This window comes from Fusarium fujikuroi, chromosome FFUJ_chr08 (genome assembly GCF_900079805.1).
Source record: "Fusarium fujikuroi IMI 58289 draft genome, chromosome FFUJ_chr08".
Taxonomy (NCBI): Eukaryota; Fungi; Ascomycota; class Sordariomycetes; order Hypocreales; family Nectriaceae; genus Fusarium; species Fusarium fujikuroi.
In genome coordinates this window covers 272,147-292,746 of record NC_036629.1, presented here as the reverse complement: position 1 = coordinate 292,746, position 20,600 = coordinate 272,147, and the positions used below count along the sequence as shown (strand labels likewise).

At 47.3% G+C, this 20,600-nt stretch overlaps 8 protein-coding genes; 4 read left to right on the top strand and 4 right to left on the bottom strand.

Moving 5' to 3' along the window:
- Window positions 1-872: 872 nt before the first annotated feature.
- FFUJ_13973 (uncharacterized protein) lies at window positions 873-2,387 on the top strand (the record flags this gene model as incomplete). The annotated part of the gene is made up of 1 exon (XM_023581406.1): window positions 873-2,387. The coding sequence occupies one exon, from the start codon at window positions 873-875 to the stop codon at window positions 2,385-2,387; it is 1,515 nt and encodes a 504-aa protein (XP_023434109.1).
- Window positions 2,388-2,587: 200 nt separating this feature from the next.
- FFUJ_13974 (related to agmatinase) lies at window positions 2,588-3,855 on the bottom strand (the record flags this gene model as incomplete). XM_023581404.1 has 3 exons in its annotated part: window positions 2,588-3,162; window positions 3,214-3,673; window positions 3,727-3,855. The coding sequence occupies 3 exons, from the start codon at window positions 3,853-3,855 to the stop codon at window positions 2,588-2,590; spliced, it is 1,164 nt and encodes a 387-aa protein (XP_023434108.1).
- A 395-nt stretch (window positions 3,856-4,250) lies between these two features.
- Window positions 4,251-6,193, bottom strand: FFUJ_13975 (uncharacterized protein; the record flags this gene model as incomplete). XM_023581403.1 has 2 exons in its annotated part: window positions 4,251-5,079; window positions 5,127-6,193. The coding sequence occupies 2 exons, from the start codon at window positions 6,191-6,193 to the stop codon at window positions 4,251-4,253; spliced, it is 1,896 nt and encodes a 631-aa protein (XP_023434107.1).
- Window positions 6,194-7,338: 1,145 nt separating this feature from the next.
- On the top strand, window positions 7,339-8,537 carry FFUJ_13976 (related to amine oxidase; the record flags this gene model as incomplete). XM_023581402.1 has 3 exons in its annotated part: window positions 7,339-7,350; window positions 7,397-7,597; window positions 7,878-8,537. 3 exons carry the CDS (start codon window positions 7,339-7,341, stop codon window positions 8,535-8,537), a joined length of 873 nt encoding a protein of 290 aa, XP_023435141.1.
- Window positions 8,538-9,112: 575 nt separating this feature from the next.
- On the top strand, window positions 9,113-13,763 carry FFUJ_13977 (related to vegetatible incompatibility protein HET-E-1; the record flags this gene model as incomplete). XM_023581401.1 has 2 exons in its annotated part: window positions 9,113-11,644; window positions 11,694-13,763. 2 exons carry the CDS (start codon window positions 9,113-9,115, stop codon window positions 13,761-13,763), a joined length of 4,602 nt encoding a protein of 1,533 aa, XP_023434106.1.
- A 330-nt stretch (window positions 13,764-14,093) lies between these two features.
- FFUJ_13978 (uncharacterized protein) lies at window positions 14,094-14,621 on the bottom strand (the record flags this gene model as incomplete). The annotated part of the gene is made up of 1 exon (XM_023581400.1): window positions 14,094-14,621. The coding sequence occupies one exon, from the start codon at window positions 14,619-14,621 to the stop codon at window positions 14,094-14,096; it is 528 nt and encodes a 175-aa protein (XP_023434105.1).
- A 211-nt stretch (window positions 14,622-14,832) lies between these two features.
- FFUJ_13979 (uncharacterized protein) lies at window positions 14,833-15,891 on the bottom strand (the record flags this gene model as incomplete). Its single annotated transcript, XM_023581399.1, has 1 exon — window positions 14,833-15,891. One exon carries the CDS (start codon window positions 15,889-15,891, stop codon window positions 14,833-14,835), a length of 1,059 nt encoding a protein of 352 aa, XP_023434104.1.
- Window positions 15,892-17,957: 2,066 nt separating this feature from the next.
- On the top strand, window positions 17,958-19,239 carry FFUJ_13980 (uncharacterized protein; the record flags this gene model as incomplete). XM_023581398.1 has 2 exons in its annotated part: window positions 17,958-18,240; window positions 18,545-19,239. 2 exons carry the CDS (start codon window positions 17,958-17,960, stop codon window positions 19,237-19,239), a joined length of 978 nt encoding a protein of 325 aa, XP_023434103.1.
- Between the last annotated feature and the right edge of the window lie 1,361 nt (window positions 19,240-20,600).

Sequence of the window (20,600 nt, the reverse complement as noted above, 5' to 3'; positions counted from 1 at the left end):
AGGGATCGCGAGGAAGCAGGGCTTGGACCGCTTACGCTACTGGAAATGCGGGACCGCCCAGGATAGCTTGAAAGGGTAATTCTCATGGCGATCCGATTTTGTGGTCTGTTGGCTCATCAGGTGGCAACAATCTAGGCCAGAGACCTCCTGCGGCACTCAGCATGCTTCAAGGGTACTGAACATGATAAGCTGCCGTAAGTCTGGTTTAGTGTTGTTACGGTTCAAGTCATGTTCGCCAGGGTCCTCAAAGATAATGCCTACCCTGCAACGCTCTCTCCAATAGCCGTTTCTTCGTTCTCACTAGCTCATAATTCCAGGCAGCAGGCCTCCAGTATGCTTATATAGCAATGGGTAATTAGAGTTTCCCTAAGACACCGTTTTGTGGAAAATACCTACCTAATATCATGAAGTAAATAGCGATATGACACAGGAGAAAAGCGCATACCTGCTACCCAGAATCTCATCCATCAACTTGTTAATGAGGAACGCGGGGTTATGACCGAAAATTATCGGGGTTTTGGTAGCTTTACTGCAGCACTAATAGAGTCTCGAACAGCTTGCAGAGTCTACACACTCAGCCACGGCGGGATTATGGCATTACGGCTGATTTTGAAATATCTCGTAGGCCAGTGGACATTCTATACTTAGCACTAACAGAGTCTCGAACTATTTACGCATGAAGCCACAGTAAGGTTTAAAGAGATCTAGACGCCAGAAAGGATTTCTAACCATAAGCATAAAGCTTATATAATTAGTGATGTCTGGTACGGAGTATAGATAAGTATAAAGGATAGATTGTCCTTATCTTCATAGATCCTAATAATGTATCTTCTTTCTATCTATTTCAACAAAAGGCTTTCAAGGCAAACAAAATGATATCAGACGAATTTGACGACGGTCTCAAAACAACACATGATGTACTCAAGACTGCATCCGTTAATACACCAGGGCTATATCTCCCTGATGAGAATATTAATTCGGACAATGTCGACGAAGTGGCCAAGGTTGTTATCTGCTCGGCTCTGAGCGACGTGCCTATTATTGGCTCATTGCTCTCGGGCTTGCTGGATGCCTTCTGGCCAGGCGGCTCAGATATTTGGGACAGTATCAAGGGCAAGGTGGAAGCTCTTGTGGACGAAAAGATCCAACAGCATGATGCCACTATGATGAGGCAGAAACTTCACGGTATCTATCTCGTACTCAAGAACTGGACGGACCAACCTCCAACTAGCCAGGCCAAGAACTTTCACTCGACGCTTACCTTTCTATGCCTCGAGGCGCCTTCATTTATCGAGAACGAATCACCTTGGTACTGCCTCCCCTTCATCATTCCCTTTGGAACGCTGTACATCTCTGCCCTCTGGATTCGCTGCAGATACTGCATGGAGATCGACGGTACGGATTCGTCAAAGGCCAAATACGAAAAGAATCTTGCAAAGGCAATCAAGGATTTTAAAGCTGCAGTCGCCAACGCAAGAACTCAATGCGTCGAGAAGAGGAAGAAGGAAATCACCCATGAAGAATGGAAATATATGAACGGGTCTACATACCATGAGGTGGAGGATAAGCGTGCCAATTCCAAACTTAGCATTTCATCGGATTGGGTTCTATCCGATACGAGCAAAGCCAAATTGTACGAGCAACTCAAATATGATATCGATACCCAATATGGAGTGGAACTGGACAAAATCCTTGCACCTACTCGTCTCTGGGAGCGATACAACCCTGGCTATGTAGGCCAAATCCAATACTACCAGCACCTGGAGTATCCCCGATGGCTTTGGAGTGGTATCAGGCCGGAAACAACGCGCTTCGATGCGAGTTCGTTCTATAAGACTGGGCGGAAGCTCAGCCGGATTGTCTGTTACCACACTGAGAGTGGTGGAACTAGGAAAGTTGTTGGCTTGCAGTTGCACTACGGTGACGATCACTTTGATATCGGGGGAAAGCAGGGTACATGTGTTTCCATGGATATTGGACGCGATGAAGAAGTCGTCAATGTACACGCCACGGTTTCAAAGACGAATAATACTCTGCAAACTATACAGTTCACCAAGGCGCGGCAAACTTTCGACAACAAAGGGCATGCAAAGTTCGACAATTATTCGAGTATCGGGAATGTTAAACAAATAGTTATGCCTGTGGGGATGGGGTTTTTGGATTCACTTGCGTTTCTTGCTGCGCAGGCTAACACTGACGCGCTTGACTTTGTCCATGATAGTGCAACCACAGAGCCACATCCTACAAGCATGATTGGGGCATCTGGATGGTCTCACGATGACAAAGATGAAGGGTTCATTGGTTTATTTCAGCCTGTCTTTGGATGTTGGGAAACCGTGGCGCGGGATGGAGGGTCTACTTGGTCACTGAATGATCCTCGTCTGTAACCGACCGTTATCCACGAAATACTGCGGTAGATGTGTTATTCGCATTCGGGACTTGTGGGTGAGAGCGTGAATCAGCAGGGAAAACTTAGTTCGCGAAACACAGATCAGGATAGCTGTCCTCGTTCAGTCCATTGTTGGATATTGTGTCAGATTGACACGTATCTCTCTCCATTATTATTTTCGTGGTGACCCTCACATACCTATAGCTCATCCTTACTAGCCTTGTCCGACCTTCCCAGATCCTGCAACCCTCTCTTGACCATGGACGTCAAAATCTCATAAACTACCTGCGCAGCCGCGAAGGTCGTCTCTTCACCCGCCCCTTGATAAATAGGGGAGACTTCCACTACATCAGCGCCAACTAAGTTCAGACCCTCGATGCCTCTAAGGATGTTTATGAACTCCCTGGTAGACCAACCTCCAGGCTCAGGCGTGCCTGTTCCTGGAGCAAAAGCTGGGTCGAGGACGTCAATATCCACCGACAAGTATACCAAGTTCTCAGTGCCTAGAATCTTCATTATACCATCGATTATACCCTGTGTACCAATTTTGTCGATATCATCAGCTGAAAAACGAATCCAGTTCTGTGCAGTGTCGTCTTCATTATCTTGGATGCCTGTGAGCCGTGTTCGCAAGCCTGCGTGGACTGAAGGGTGAGATGACGAGTTGGAGAGAAGTCCTTCTTGGTTGGCTAGCCAGAACATGGATCCATGGTTGAAAGGTGTTGTTCCCCAGTAGGACGGATATGCGTGAGGGTTCCATGTGTCAAGATGGGCTACAGGTATACGTCAGCAAGTAATAATGATATCAGACTGGGATTCTTTACCATCGAAATGAAGGACTTGGATCTCACGATCTCCGTACACCTTCTTCAGCGCCCGGAGGGCAGGCAAAGTCAAGCTATGATCGCCACCAAGCGTGAACAACTTGGGCTTCGAGGAAATAGACGACACGGTTCTGCGCATTCCCAATTGCTCCAGGGCCTGCGTCATCTGCTTCTGGGCTATATCATTATCGATAGGTGTTATAGGAATATCTCCGCAGTCCACGATCTTGGCCCAGTTTTGATATGGATTAATGTCTGCTCGGGGATTGTAGCCGCGGAGCGAGTGCTGACGACCTGACGCGTGACGAATACTTCGTGGACCGAATCGTGCGCCGGGTCTATACGTCACAGCGGTGTCAAATGGCGCGCCGATGATAGCGATGTCATAGGGCTCGGTGGGCTCTGTAAGGCATTTGACATGATTGAGGTGCGCGAACGTGCCAATGCCGCCGAATGCCCACTATCTGATTGTCAGTCACAATAATTAGGGGAATATCAGAAGAGATAACTTACATCGAAGCCCCATTTGGCTTCGAGTTCGGCCAACTCCTCAGCAGTCCATTTCTTGTCGTCGTGATGGTGGTTGCACCCAAGCGTCAGCCCAGCGAAGGGGAGAACTGGGAGTAGATGGTTGAATCTCATTTTCGTTGACCGATACCGCTTACTTGAGCCTTTGCTATTTCCTCTAAAATAACAAGGGTCTTATTTATGGTTAACAAAGGCAAGTATCTTCTTTACCCACCGTTGAAACGACCACCCGACTCGATAAGCATGTGAGTTGCGACTGGATGACTCGTATAGCGGAGCACGATCGTAACGACCTACTAAAAGAGGATATTCCAGGCTAGTCGCCCTCTGTCTCCACTGAAGAACCGATCCGTGACAGGACCTTACAGAACTTCTTTGTGTCACAATCTGTACCCGTTATGGTTAGATTAAGCGATAGAGGCATCTGTCAATTGAGGCATTTCGCATTCCCCTTGCGAAAATACTGACTGATAATTACTGTTCATCTTTGGCATCGGATTCGATGCCCATTATGCCATAAAAGTCTCCCAGTTATTCTGCATCATCACATCCATCCAGTACGCAGGTCGTCCTGCACTCCCAGAACGATTATCTGTCTCGGCCCAAGTCGCTTCAACAATGTCAATGCACCGCTGAATTGGGTTCTTGGGGAGAGAGTGCAAAAGCAGCTGGAGTCGACCCCTCAGAAATCCCCGCGCCCGATGCACATCAGCCGCCACCAGAGCTAACGAGTTCCCCAAGCCCGCCATGCTCTGCGCAGGAGCTGACACTTCGACAACTGGAATTGTAAGTCCACTGCAGACTGCGACGATCAAAAATGGATGAAAGTCCTTGGTCCCAGATTCAGCAGGTATCGAGCGCAGGACTTCGACGGCTTTAAGCGTGAACTGTCTTAGCCGTTCCTCCGCTTCATGCGCAGATACTTCAGAGACATCAGTCCCAGAATTCGAGTTCTGCAGTTTCATCCTTGAAACAAGAGTATCAGGAAAGACATGATACAGCTGAATAAGGCCAGCAAAGCGATAAACTTCTGCTAGCGCTGTGAGATGCCAGGTCGGTGTTTGTGAGTCTCCCGTCTGCACTATAGCGGACTCTAACGGAACTTGTAGGTTGGTGAGAAACATCTCTAATTCCGCTGCTTCGTCAACCTCGCGATGTGCCTCCAAGATAAATTCGCGTGTGAGGAATTGCTTGGATATGGCGCGACGGCGGTTTCTTCTGACCAAGCGACCGACTCTTGCGAGAGTAGTATGGATCTCATGAGCAACTCCAGTTACAGGATGGGGGATCTGGACCACGGGGAATATTGATCCAGGTCCTGGTAGAGGATCAGTCGGTCTGATCGAGTTAGAAACCATTCAGTCGTAATTACCAGGTGAACTTACAACAGCGGTAGATGCGGTAAGTCAAAAACATCAGTCTCATCGCTATCGACCACGAAGGCCAAGAACATTTCCCAGCAAGCCAAAGTATTTTCAAAAAAGGCTTGGCTATGACCTGTCGGTGACATACGCCCCGAAGTCTTGAGACTCTGTACATATTTCTTAAGCCGGGGGAAGTACTCGGAACCAGTATCGTTAACATCGAACCAACTAGCTGTTCCACCAATCATGAACAACGCAATAAGCGCCTGTTCATGAATTGCAGAGTCATCAAGGTCATTAAGAAGTCGGATAGCTTTTTGTCGAAAGTACAGTCCGGTATTCAGCAACTGAGGATAAACGTTAGAGAGAAACGACGCAGCCATACTCTGCAGTGTACAGTACATCAGCTCCGAGGATGTCCATACTCGAGAGACTGTTGACCGAAATGGGTTCATTTCGCTGTCGTATAGCGCGAGTATAGCGGCTGTGTCTTTGAAGTAGTACTCCACGAGAATAGTACTGTAATCGTTCAAAGGTCGATCGACAACTGTAGAAGTGTAAGGCTGTGGTGACTCCGCCACCTGCACTGGTTGAGATGGCATGCTTTGCGGTCGGTTCGTGTCTAGTGATCTAGGAATCGGTAAAGATGCTATAGGCGTTGCCGAAATCTCACTATTTTGGGGTAATGGCTCCCTTGGGCTCAACCCCGCCGTCTCAGTCGTAGGACCAAAGTCGTCTGCCATTTGCAGCAGTTCTGGCGTTTGGATTGATGTCGTAGTAGCATTCGTTATGAGATCGGATGACACGAGTTCCGGCATTATATTTCCAAACGCTTCATCGATCCAGCCGTCGCCACCGTGGCTGGGAGAAAGGGCATGATTTCCATCCACAGCAGTAGTATTAAATATCCAAGAGAAATTTGAATCCAGGAGGGTAGCTTCCGGCTGATCTGTAATGGTAGAGTGCCTGGCTGTCAAAGGCTGTAGATTCTGTCTCGTATGTGTTGTTCGCTTTTGGGCTCTGTTATCAGGACGTGCTTGGTGTTTTTGCGACCATCTCAGGCGGATAATGGGTCCAGAACAATTCATGTCGAGGCGGGTGCATCTTCCGCAAGACGGCCAAGTTTCATCGCACTTCAACTGTCATGATGAATCTGTCAGCGCATTTGTGCATTGTCGTCAAGTGTATCGTCACTGTATTTACCCTTTGGGACTTGCATGCGGCGCATCCACTGCGCGATCGAGCCCCAGTGGGCATTTTGCGTCTGGATCCGGATGTCAACTGTTGCTAATTGATTTGACAATGCTCGATCATCGCGAAAAGAATCATGGTATGAGAGTATGTAGGAGCATGGTCAGAGCTGGCTTTGTGGGGAAGGGCAAGCTAAATATGTCCGGGTTCGGGGTGACATTGGTCCCTGACTCAAGCCATTTAGCGTGCTCATACTTACGCTCCAGTATCCCAGTCGCTCTGACCCACGCTATAACACAGCGAAGCCAATGAGTAGCCAGGAGTCTATCTTGCTATCAAGACAAGATAACGAGGAGCGGAACAGATAATGTTGAATAAATCCATCACTAAGGTAGAGCTAAAATAGAGCCTACCATAATTAATCGACGGCAGACTATCCGGCAAGTGATTGTCGCATTTCGACGCTTACATGAATAAATAGACAAGCTATGGCATGGGAACCATGGCCAACAGCTTCCATTGAGACCAGTGCCAGCCAGTAGCCTATAATGTTGAGACATGTAAAAGGTTTCAACCCCCGGTTCAAAGGTAAAGAACGTAGGATACTACTGACAACAAGGTTGAATTAAAGCTAATTAGTTCGTTGCTGGGTCTAGCAATTGCATAATTGACAGAGACGTTCCATGATTCTCCATCAATACTTGAAGCCAAACGGTCCAAACATCGTTGGATCCAATTTAGCCCAGAACAACTCAAGACTTTGCTGCAGGACTTCAAGGTGCCGCATCTTGTAACGCGACCTACTGAGAAATTTCACAGGCTTTCTGTGATAGAACTCGTCGGTAAGTGAAGATCCAGCGACGTGTGAGGCGCGTGATGTGAGCCATCAGCTGTGGGGTCTATCAACTCAAAATAACACTCTAGTCAGAGTGAGATTCACAAGCTGGCCAAAGAGTTTCGATTCGGTCTTGTTGAGCAGCATATAGAGGGGCGCAGTCTGTACAGAGATGAGAATGCAGAAGTTCATTGCATCCCTTTTGCGATGCCAGCAAATGTGAGTTCGTCGTGTCACTCTGATGAGCCAGTCTGACCATGCCTAGCTTGAGCCGGAACAGCTGAAGGAAGTGGACCAATTCATGCAGCTTCTTTCCGAGTATGCTGACAAATGTGACACCGGCAATCCTTCTGACGGACCAGACGCAAGGCACCCTGATTCTATCACCGTTGCGGACTTCGTTGCAGGATTTAATGATCCTGGTGCTTCAGCCCTCATCAACAGCATCACGCGCAGTCTACTTACCGTAGAGAGCGATTAACCCAGCGCCCTGTTCTTTCTCGACATATTGAAATCAGGTACCGGTCTGAAGAATGTTATATCTGATTTTCAAGACGGAGCCCAGTATCTTCGTAATCAACAGGGTAAGCTTTGCCAACGATTTGGCTGGGATTTGACTGACGATATGGATAAATAATCAATAATTTTGTGATCGCCTTGCTGCTGGTCTTAAGGCAGGAAGCGCGAAGCTCTCAAGCGCGGTGAAGGCCATCACGCAGAAAGAGGGCGGGGCCTGCAAATTTTAGACTATTGATGGCGATGTCTACAGAGCAGACAAAGTTATCGTTTCTGTGCCAACACCATTTTACCCTCTCATCCAGTTCGAGACAAGTCTTCCACCAGCCAAAAAGGCACTCGACGAGTCTGCCAAGTCAGGATATTACACCAAAACGGTCCTTGTATACGCAGAGCCATGGTGGCACTCCGCAGGTCTCTCAGGCGTATATAGTTCCGCCAACGGGCCAGTCGTCTTCACGCACGACACTTGCGTTCCTCAAGATGGTCAATACAGCATAAATTGCTTTCACGCTGGCGATCCAGGGTGGAAGTGGTCAAGACTGCCAGCTGAAGAACGTAAGAAAATTGTTTTGCAAGATATCCGCACTACATTTGGCACTATTGTGGATACTATACCTAAACCTATCAATGCTATTGATAAAGATTGGACAACAAAGGATCCTTGGGCTCAAGGTGGACCTGGTCCTGTTTGGAGACCTGGATTCTTGGCGGGTGAGTCTGGAAAGACTATTACTGAGCCCTTTTGGAACATTCATTTTGTTGAGACGGAGACGGCTTCGGTTTGGAGAGGGTACATGGATGGCGCTGTGAGATCGGGCATTCGGGGAGGGAGGTCAGGAAGTTGTGGCGCAACTCAAAATCTCGACATAGTTCATTTCAGAACTTGAGGGTTCGAAACCAATCTAGCGGAGACACTTGATAATATCAATGATCGAATCACGTTTCCCATTTCCTCTGAAGCACCAGCAGATCATGACATCGAGGGCCTGGATGAGGTTCTCCGAGATATAATTGCCGCTTTTTAGCAACTTCGCCAGCTAGCAACGCTACCTGGCACGTTCACCTCATTACTAATCCGATGTTCGAAAGGCGCAGAGAGGTTACTGAAATATGTATTATGTACACTCAAGCGCCAACAGTCAGCCACATGCATGAGGTTATACCCTTCAGTGACTTGCAAGGGTGCCCGTGCGGGCCTATCAGCTCCATCCTCTTGCATATAATTGGGGGCCTCAAAAATCAGGTGGTGGCTGTGCCTCTAAGATATGCAGATTCCCCTCTTCCTCCGCTTTTTCACTCGAAATCTCACTTCGATTTGATCATTTCGCACCAAATGCTACAACTCCAACACGTCCTAATCTTCTTGCAACGTGTGCAAAAGACCTCTGTCTGCCCATATCATTGAATAGCGCTCCGGCGCAAAGCGCCCACACGTTCTCAGTGCTCGATCCACCCTGGCATCATGGCTCATCAGCCTCAGAAACGACGCTTGACCTTGAGGCCTGATCCAGACCATATAGGGCACAAGTCGCAGAAAATATCTCGTGCTTCGTATGAACAATATACGATCGCCTGGATCTGTGCACTACCAAAGGAATTGACTGCAGCTCGAGCTGTGCTGGATAATGTCCACGAACCGTTGCCCAAGCAGAAAAACGACACCAACTCGTATATACTTGGCAGCATAGGGTGCCACAACATCGCTATTGCGTGTTTGCCAACTAATGAGTATGGAACAAACAATGCGGTAAACGTGTTGACTAATCTTACCCGCACGTTCACATCGATTTATCTTAGTCTCATGGTAGGGATTGGCGGCGGAGTCCCGGGTGAAGACTTTGACATTCGTTTAGGCGATATTGTTGTTGGTACCCGCGTGGTGCAGCACGATCTTGGCAAGATAATTGAAAGAGGACAAATTCATCATACTGCAGTCCCGAGGACTTTGGCTCATCTGATTGGCAAAGCTTTATCTCTTCTACAAGCGGAGCATCAACCGTATAGCAGTCGGATTCCCGTCATATTAGAAAAGAATTTCAGAGAGTATCCAGCGTACACCCGTCCAACTACAGCAGACCGTCTCTTCTCTCCAGAATATCGACACGACTCTCAAGCACAAAGCTGCAATGAATGCAGCGCTTCAGCGCTGGTAAAGAGAAGCGACCGGAGTACAGATAACCCACATATCTATTACGGTACCATTGCCTCCGGCAATCAAGTTATAAAAGATTCGACAGTTCGCGATAAGGTCGCCCAGGACCTTAATGCCATTTGTTTCGAAATGGAAGCGGCTGGCCTGAATGATATCTGTCCCTCTTTGTCGGTACGGGGAATATGTGATTATTCTGACTCTCACAAGAGCAAGGAATGGCAGGAATATGCTGCTGCCACCGCAGCCGCTTTCGCAAGGGAATTCCTAGAAAAGCTTCCTCCTACGGAGGAAATCCCCACAGGAACACCAAAGAGTGCTCAGCATGACTATTGGCTTCAAAACGAAAAGTACAACAAGTGTCTGCGTGATCTGCGCGAGACTGATCCTCGTGATGACAAGAGCCGTATCGAAGAAACAAAAGGCGGGCTTCTCGAAGATGCGTACCTATGGATTCTTGAAAATGACAAATTTCAAGAATGGTACAACGCCACACAGAGTCAGCTTCTTTGGATCAAAGGCGACCCCGGAAAGGGTAAAACAATGCTACTATGTGGACTCATCAATGAGCTTAAGAAAGAACACAGGAGTCTCTTATCATACTTCTTTTGCCAAGCTACTGAAGCACGATTAAGTAACGCGACAGCCGTGCTCCGTGGTCTGATCTACCTTCTTGTGGTTCAACATCCTCCTCTTGTCTCTTACATCGACGAGAAGTATGATCATGCGGGGAAGCAGCTGTTTGAAGATGGGAATGCATGGCAAGCTCTATCCAAGATCTTCAAGTCCATGCTTGAGGACCCGATACTAGATGACGTGCTCCTGATTGTTGATGCTGTTGATGAGTGTACAACAGACCAAGAGAAGCTCCTTGACTTGATAATCAAGTCTAGTAATGTCAAGTGGATCGTGACAAGCCGTAACTGGCCGGAAATCGAACAGGCCTTAGACCTTTCCACGCAGAAAGTCAGGATACATCTTGAGTTAAATCAAGACTCAGTATCCAAGGCCGTTGAAGCATTCATTGATTGGAAGGTGGAGAAGTTGGCTAACCAGAAGCAATACGACTCGAAGCTCAAAAGCGACGTGATGAGCTACTTGGTTGAGAATGCTGAGGGCACGTTCCTATGGGTCGCTTTAGTTTGTCAGGGACTCTCAGATAACAAGGTGTTGCGCAAGCGTCACACACGCCTCAAGCTGGAAGAGTTCCCAAAGGGACTTGACCCGCTGTACGAAAGAATGATGGATTATATCTCCTCTTTACAAGATGCAGAGATATGTAGAGAGATACTGGCTCTTGCTTCTGTCGTGTATCAACCAGTCACCTTGACTGAATTGAGAACTCTTCTAGGGTCACAGTATGAGGATGAAGATGATGACCTGTCAGAAGTTATCGAGTGTTGTGGTTCTTTCCTAACACTTCGAGGTGATGCTATCTATTTCCTGCATCAGTCGGCCAAAGACTTCTTGGTCCAAAAGGCGGTAGACGTGATTTCACCGTTAGGTCTTGCGTATCAACATGGGGTGATCTTGGAGAGGTCATTGCAGGCACTTTCAAAGACTCTGAGACGTGATATGTGCCAACTTGGCCGTCCAGGGTTTAATATCAACGATATCTCAGCGAATGTTCTCAAGCGACTGGATCCCATTCGATACTCTTGCATTTATTGGGTAGATCATCTCCGCGACTCCGAGCCCACCGGGCTTGACAACAATTTGAGAAATGGTGGTGATATCCACGTGTTTATTCAGAAGAAATATCCATACTGGCTAGAAGCTCTCAGTCTCTTGAGTAGCACAGTGGAAGGAGTCAAGGCCATGTATAAGCTCGAGGGGCTGGCTACTGTGGGTTACTCAGAGCATATCTTGGAGACAATCTAACAATCATACATAGAGTTCCAATGCACCAGCCCCAGTGACGAAGCTGCTCCAAGATGCGCGCCGTTTTATCCTCACCCATAGGCGAGCGATCGAGACTGCCCCGCTGCAAGCCTATGCCTCAGCACTAGTCTTTAGTCCAGAATGTAGCCTCGTTCGGCAGCTATTCAAGCACGAAGAGCCAGATTGGATAACTCTGAAGCCCAAGATGGATAATAACTGGGATAATTGTCTACAAACACTTGAAGGTCATGACCGTGCGGTTTTTTCAGTAGCTGTCTCACCAGATAACCAGCTAATTGCATCAGGTGGATGGGACGAGAAAGTCAAAATATGGGAGTTAGAAACAGGCCTGTGTCGACATACTCTTGAGGGCCATTATCATGACATCCATTCCCTCATCTTTCTACCTGATGGAGAAACTCTTGCATCGGCTTCGAGAACTATAAAGATATGGGACACGAAAACAGGATTGTGTCTACAGACACTAGAGGATCACGACGAAGATGTGAGCTCATTGGCTTCCTCTCCGGATGGCCAGCATCTCGTTTCGGGGTCAAATGATTCGACAATCAAGATCTGGAGTTGGAAAACGGGAGAATGTGTCAAGACTCTTGAAGACCACTCTGGCGAGGTTACTTCAATGGCCTTCTCACCAGACAACCAGTGTCTTGTGTCAGGATCGACTGATGGTACGGTTAAGATCTGGGACATGAAATCATTCTCATGCCTACAGACGCTACAGGCTTACAATGATAACGTCATGTCAGTTGCCTTCTCTCCAGACGGTAAACGTCTTGCTTCAGTCTTGCGCGAAAATGGGATCAAAATCTGGGACTCGGCGACAGGCTCTGAACTTCCGATAGTGGAAAGCCCCTGGACTTCCGGGCTTACAATAGCATTCTCAGCTGATAGTGAACATGTCGCTTTGGGTACTTCCGAATCCATGATCAAACTCTTCGATGCAGAAACCGGCTCAGTCCTGCAAACTCTAAAAGGCTTTGATGGCCCAGTAGAATCTGTGGCCTTTACGGCTGATGGGCAGCATCTTATATCAGGTTCAGGTGATGGCTCCGTAAGGATCTGGGCTGCATCAATCGACACAAACCCGCTACCATTTGAATATCACGATCAGAGCGTGCAGTCTATTGCCATTTCGGCAGATGGCTTGCGAGTCGTATCAGGTTCCAGCGATACTACAGTCAAGATCTGGGATGCCGAAACAGGTGTATGCCTACAGACACTTGAAGGCCACCGCGGGGTAATAAACTTGGTGACCTTCTCAGCGAATAGCAATCGCCTAGCTTCATGCTCAGGTGATTACACAATTAAAGTCTGGGATACTATAGCTGGTACATGCCTCTACACGCTCAAGGACGTTGGGTGGGTACATTTAGCGGCCTTCTCAGCAGACCATCAATGTCTTGTAGCAAGTTCAAAGTCAAGCACAGTCAAGATCTGGAACGCAGAAACGGGTAAATGCTTGCATACCTTTGAGCATAATAATAGAGTGGCCTCAATGGCCCTCTCAGTTGACAGTAGGTGTCTCGCAACCGGTTCGCACGACGGGATGATTAGGATTTGGAAGATAAGAGATCAGGGCTTCAAATTTCTACAGGGACGACATGCCCGGTCAATATCATCATTAGCTTTCTCTGTGGATTCCCAGTATCTTGCATCAGGCTCGTACGACGCAAAGGTTAACATCTGGGATTCAGAACGGTGCACCTGCCTGTACACAATCAACATCGGGATAACCCTCCATCACCTATCTTTTGATTTATGGACAAACTCTCAGCTCCACACGGACATCGGTACTCTGTACTTAGTAGTACCAAACTCAACGCCGAAGGTTAACTCCGACTTACTTGGAATAAATACCATGCCAGCTTCTGATCGATCCAGTCGCTGTATTCATGTTAATGGGGAATGGATTGTGAAACATGGTGAGAACGTACTCTGGCTCCCTCCCAGTTATCGTCCTACAGTTTCAGCTGTCTTTAGATCAACCGTGGCCACCGGCCATGATTCAGGTCGCGTACTAATAATGAGGTTCTCTGGAGATGGAGATGATAAGTCGTGTTAATAGCCCGACTGAGCTTAGATAGTCCTCAACTACTTTAAGGCTCGACTTCCTGACTTGTTTATGACACCGAAAAACAGCATCACGGGCTTTATGTGGCTAGATACCCTAGGTATATATGTAATGCGTAATTTCCAAATTGTGAGCTAGATGTGTTATTGTCAGTTGAAACTTGTGGCTCAGAGCTTAAACCAGTAGAGAGCACACGGAAGTTCCTTCACGTAGCCGATACGGCAAATGCCACAAGAGATCTGACATTTTGCAACTAAATAAATGACTTCAGTCGCTTGGACCTATAGGCGCTCCTCAATCTTATGCCATTGTGTTGTATAACTATAGAATAAGATGGAAATGACGATAGAACAAAAGATCATCACGAAACGGAGCAAGCTCCAGATCGAACTTCACTCGTCGTTTCTCATCTACCTGTGCTCCATCGTGCGATATTGATAGAGGTTCTTCGATATCTGGGGCCTCGAGGCAGTTGCCAATAGCACTATCCTCAGGAAGCCATAGTGTTGGTTTCGTAAGCCATGTCTCTGGAGGCTGATAACAACTTGACCCGTACAAAGCCATGAACTCATCTTCGGTATGATATGGCGAAACATCATACTGAAAGTCCTCGAATGCCGCTGTGCGAAACCAACTTCCACACATACGATGTTTGGCTTTCTTCCCGGTGTTCCAAAGACACTTATTGAAAGTTGATGGTCGAAGATCTCTCAGACTCCCTGTTGAAGTAGCAACGTTTGAAGATCCATATTGGTCCATGCCTCCAGCTACAGTATCTTCGCCCGGCTGTAGTCTCTTAGATGCGCCGTCATGATCGAGCGTGCTGAAGCTATCAATTCGAGGACTCATAGCTTTTCGTAGGGACAGGTGTATGAAAAGTGTAAAAATAGCCAGCAACACGAGAAGAGAAAACTGACCCCACGCGCGGTATCTGAGAAGCAGCAGAATAAGATAAGCTTGCGCTAAATAAAGCCCCAATAGTATATGCATTATTGCTCGAGGGTAAAATAGTCCAGTCGTATCCAGACTTTCGGTATCATATATATGGACCAAGGTATACTTATAAACGAAGTATACAAATCCGAGACCTATCAGTGCGAAGACAAGGACGAGCGGTGCAATGCAAGCATAGCTCATGGCTGTGGAACGTTAGTGATATCTGATATTTTTGTTGCTTGAGATACTTGCCGATGACCCCAACAGTTGTCATGACTGGATAGACACTGCCCCAATGGACTACATTGAGTTCAAAAGCCCGCTCGTAAGTCGTTCGAGGTGTCCCGGGACGTTTGCTTCGAGTCATGTTGAGGAATAGCTGCCATAGCTGAATGAGCTCAGTGGCACCAGCCGAGAGGCACCGAACCAAGATATATGACATATACAGGATAGAAGCCTTGGGCACCTGTTGATTTAAGTAAGGGATGTTGCTGAAAAACCCAACGGGCGTAGGTCGGATCATTGGGCCCAGAAAGATTTGTAGTGTTTGGAAGATGAAGTATCTTTTGTGAACAAAGTGCTCGATAGCGGTCAGAGTAGGGACTCCTGCGAGCTTGGCACATACTCTCATGAGAAATGGGACAAATTCGAGTAAGGCCCACATGAGGAGGGCTCGTCCCAAGCCAGATATGGCATTGACCACCAGTTGAGGGAGCTCTGAAACACCAGGCACTGTGCTTACCATTGGTGAAGATGTCACGAACTCCACAAAAGCAATCGGCATGATCCAGACGATAACACATCCGCCGATCAAAATCGTCACCACGAATTCTCGTAGAAGACGCTCCCACCATTTCATTCTTAGACAGCTCCAGACAATTTCCCCAGGTTTGACTCCAATGACTTGTCGGCACATTTGAAATGGTTGATGCTGGTGAATTGATTGAAATGCGGCCTGGGCATTAGCAAAGGAGTCGAATTCGATGAATGCTGCATTCAGGTGCTTTCCTTGACCATCGCGGTATTCTTGGCGTAATTTGTCAATTCGTTGGTTGAGGATGTGCAACTCCGATCGAGTAGACTTGACTTTCCCGGTTGCAGAGCCGGGCGGCTCAGAAGTAAAGGTGGGACGTTCGTTGATTGAGATTTGCACTTCGTTAGACTGAATATCGACGTCTTTCATCGTTGGAGCTGTCTTTTGGAAAAGTTTGACCTTCTCCACATCAGGCTCATTAGATCGTGCTCGTCTCATCCAGTTGAAATTAGGGAGACTGAACAGTAGTCGAGCTGGCCTTCCGCGGTTGCTTTCATTGATCAGGGCAACTTCTTCGTCTTGTAATTGCTGCGCTCTTTTCTCCCTTTTCTTGACTAGTTTTTTCAATCGCCGTGAGGCTCGAGGTATCCAACATTGAACGAACGAATGGCCAAACAGCTTTTGGAATACTTTTTCATTCAGACACTGTTCAGGAATGGAGCTTATAAGGATAGTTCTGGATGTTTTTCGCTCGTAGTAGCCTGATTGTGAGAGGTAGGAATGCCGTAAGTTGATGTAGTAAAGGTGTTCCCGCCATAAGATATATAGGACAAAGACTGGCATCTAACGTTAGTCAAACCCGTCAGGCTAGATATGATAAGAAACTCGCCAGTAAAAACCCAGGATATAACGACATGAGCAAAGAGATGATCGGGGTTCTCCAGATTCATTATGGTCAAAGAATTAAGAAGTGGTAAGTCTGAGCCTGTCGCGTGTATTGGAAGTATGATTGGCCAAGTGAGGACAATGCCAACGAAGCAGATAAGACATAGAACTCTTAGATATCGCAGAAACAGAAACCCATCTAGAGAGCATTTCGTAAGAACGTAGGAGTCTGGGGCACGGAAGGAGGAGATCCAGCCACTTGGTAGTGCAAAAGTAGAAGACCTATTATAGTAAGAATAAATTCCTCGGGGTTTCCAGGGGGTTCCTTACGTATATAATGGATTGATGCTCTTTGGGGAGTATATTCTCGGTAAGCGTCGACGAAGCATAACAAATAAAATTAAACACAATATCGTGTAGATAATTGTAGGGCCAGCAGCTATGAGCAGAGGGCCAACAGGGCTCCTTAGCAACGCGGGGAGGGAAGACCTCAGCGTGCCCCCTTGAGCTCCGTCTGTCACTCTCTCTCTGGCTTCTCCTACCCGAACATCGCTGCCCTCGGAACGAAGCTATTATATCGTCAGTACTGAATTTAAAGCTGTTACTCCTTGAGCCAACCTACTTCAGACATTCTGCTAGCTGTGCCGAAAGATTTGTCTTGAACAATGACAAATAAGCCAGTTTCATAAAGAACGTGGCGAAGAGAATTATTATATAAAGAGAAAAGCTTTCTGTCATTTTCCGTCCTCGTATTTTCGGCCCTGATTACACCTGCCAAGCCAGTGTCAGCTTAATCCTGGTGTTCCAGTGGTCAGATCATTGCAAGGAGATTTGACCCCCGCATAGCTGAAAGCTGCATCGGCTGTCAGCACAGCCGCAGATCGACGAGCCAGTCAAAACTTGAAAGTGCCTCAATGATGCAATCGAAGCGAAGATCTCGGATGTTCTTCCGTGACACATCGTGTTTAGTGAAACAGTGTCACAGATGCCTGGGTAACTGTGACAGGGCGTTCGCTCCGCGAAGAAAAGATTATCAGAAGGCTCGGATATTATCTCAGTTTACTTTTTAACACTGACTGGGGTAAACGTTCGCTAATCGGGCGTAGGTGACGCTCCATTCTAATGCGTCATTTCGCCAGTTCTGGTCAACAGAGTGATTAAAGTAAGGATGGCTGCGATGTTTCACAAAGCTATATAATGTTCTACAAGGCTACGTATTCAAAGAGTACCTCCGTTCCCCACTAAGAACGTGATCCGATAACTGCTTTGTCCACTCTGTCCAAAGGCATTCGAGGGTCATACACTTCGATGCAGATAAGAACAGAGTTTATTCCTATGTTGACTAATGCAATCACCTGGCATTCATTTTTGTCCTTTTTAATACTCATATCCTTATCTTCAGAGTAACGCGACGGCCTGATGAAAATGATGGCAATCACAACAGTTCAGTTGGTTCTTACATATAAGTCTTTCAATAGCTCCAGCCTGCACGAAAGTGAGCAACAATTGTTTTTCCGGATTCCGCTTCCAATCACTATCAGGAACTCTGCACAGATTCGGTCCTAGGCATCAGCCCGCCGCTTCTACATCCACCCCCGCAAGTCGCAACCATGACTACGCAGGATTCTGAGACCATCGATACCACAGCCTCATCTTCCATCTGGGGCGACTTCGTAGACTCAGACGGTGAATGTGACGTTGAAGATGCATGTGAACCCGTCGACCGATATGAAGAAGGACTTTACCTTCCCATTTGCATCGGTGAGGTTGTCGCAGACAGATATCGAATCGAGCACAAGCTAGGCCATGGAGGATTCTCGACTGTCTGGATGGCCCACGATATGGATCAGGGGAAAGATGTCGCCCTCAAGATCATGACAGCGAACTTCGAGGGTGAACGAGAATTTCTTAGGCAGAATGAGATTATCAATTGTGTATCGGACACCTCACGTCTACTGATATACCAAGACGCATTCTTGTTACCCGGCGCAGGGAGAAATCCCCATCGAGTCCTTGTTTTCCCTCTCAAGGGCCCCAATCTGAGAGATTACGCCCGGGAGACTTCTACAATTATGCGCAGATCAGCCTCAACAGCTACTCCAAGCACTTAAAGCACTGCATGACGGTGGAATGGTGCATCGAGGTTGGTCCCGTCTCCTCAACGCTAATATCCGCGGAAACTGACCATTCTCGACAGACCTCAACAGTGCCAATGTGATGTTTGGTCTTTCCTCGTTCGAGCCTGGTGCAGATATATCCACCAAGTATCAGATTCTTGGTCGCCCTCAGAAAATGGAATTGCCCACGGGCCCAGAGATGTGGAAGAAGGGTCAATTGGTGGCACCAACGTCTCCAAAGGACAGCTTTGTTGTTCAAGATACCATAACTCTGGGAGACTTTGGTCTGACTATCCGGTCTGGCACTGAAGTAGACTTCAAGCTTCAGGGAACTATCGGATACTGCGCGCCTGAGCTAATGCACGGTATAAACCCGACTTTTGCTTCTGATATGTGGAGCTACACGTGTATCTTCGCTGAGCTCTACCTGAAGTGGCCTCTCTTCGGTCCTGGATTTTTCGGTGGTGGACTTCGCTTCATAGTTGGACTGCTCATCAGAGTGTTGGGCCCTATGCCTTTGTCTTGGAAAGGCCTGTACGAAGGTGGTGGAGAACCAGAGGACAGCTGGTACGATCAAAGCAGAGTTCCGGAGCCTGTAATGTCTTTGGAGTCGCGGGTAACGAAATCTAGGGATACCCTTGAGCCTGCGGAGCAACAGCTCGTGCTCTCAATATTGCGAAGAGGCTTTTCTTATCTGCCTGAGGAACGGCTGAGTGCAGGAGAACTTCTGGAGGACGCATCATTCAAGGCGCTTATGGAGATGTACGGACTTTAGAAAACGCAAGCAGTAATAGGATGCTCATCGTTTGTTCCTATTCCAAGCTCATCCCAGATTGGTTTATGCAAGCCAGATCAATGACTCGCTGCTCCTCGGCCATCGTAGCGACGGGTTTTGCGAACTGCCGAGAACGGCGCCGGGTGAACCCGCACAAGCTTATCTATAAATAGCGACACGCAAAAATTGGGTCGGAGGACGGAGAATTTGCAAACGTCTTAAAGCTTGGCTTGAGCCAAGAAAACCGAAGGTTTGGAACACAAAACTGGCACGCATTCGGCCTAATAAAAATGACCGTGCTTGCCTGCAAGCGACAAAATGACTGCCAGGAGCATGCTTGAACGGACATCTCTCGTGGGAGAATATGCAAAAAACCATTGATGCTTAATCTTGCTAGCAGTGACATGGCAGCGCTCGTGATTTGAGGCTATTGTAATGTACCCTGCTAGCTGGTACTAATATTCCGTGTCCCACCAAATTTCTGCAATCTACCCTAAGCTGAAGATTTGCGGAGCAATCATTCTTGCAACCATACTTTCAGTAACAATCAGGCTATAAGGTTAATTATGACTTTGACTTTCCAAGCGAGCTCGATACGAGGACGGCGATTTGTAGTCCTAATCTGGCATGTTCTCCATGTTCGATATCACAGTGAGAAATTCCAGTGACCTCGCGATGTTACGATTGTGGAGTCGATGAAACTTTATGCTCGCAGAGAGAAACCGGAACAAATGTACCGAGGAGATATACAGTAAACGAATGGAACCATATCGTTCATGTTCTATCGATATAGGCCTGATGGTATTATCACCGATGCATAAATGAGAAGACACCGTTGACGTTCCAGACGATGGTTTGACGATTGCGTTGAATGGTGACATTTCATCGTAGAGCACCTGAGATCTAATAGCTGCATCTATAAAATACCACTCTACGTTACACTGTTCCTCGCCTAGCCTTCGCCCACAAACTCTCCTCTTCGGTTGAACGCAAGGGACTTGAGGCCCAAGTTCTACGGAGGTCCATACCAAAAGTCTTTGCCCAAGATAACTTACGCCACAATCACTAATCCCTGTCAGGTACATAGATATACAAGAGATAAGAGACTCCCAGGGAGGATGCCCTATAATAGCCCTATAACTACAGGTTATCTAGAGGGCTTATTAAAATAAATTACTGACTGTAATTGCTATAGTTTAATTGTAATTAGTGAGTGTAATTTCGCTAGATGTACCTCTGGTATCTTATCAAAGGTGGGTCCATAAGCCACAGTCATCTTAGGCAAAGACTTTTGGTATGGACCTCCGTAGAACCTTTATTGATCCAATGCCAGAACAGCATCCAACTGCCGATCACTACCA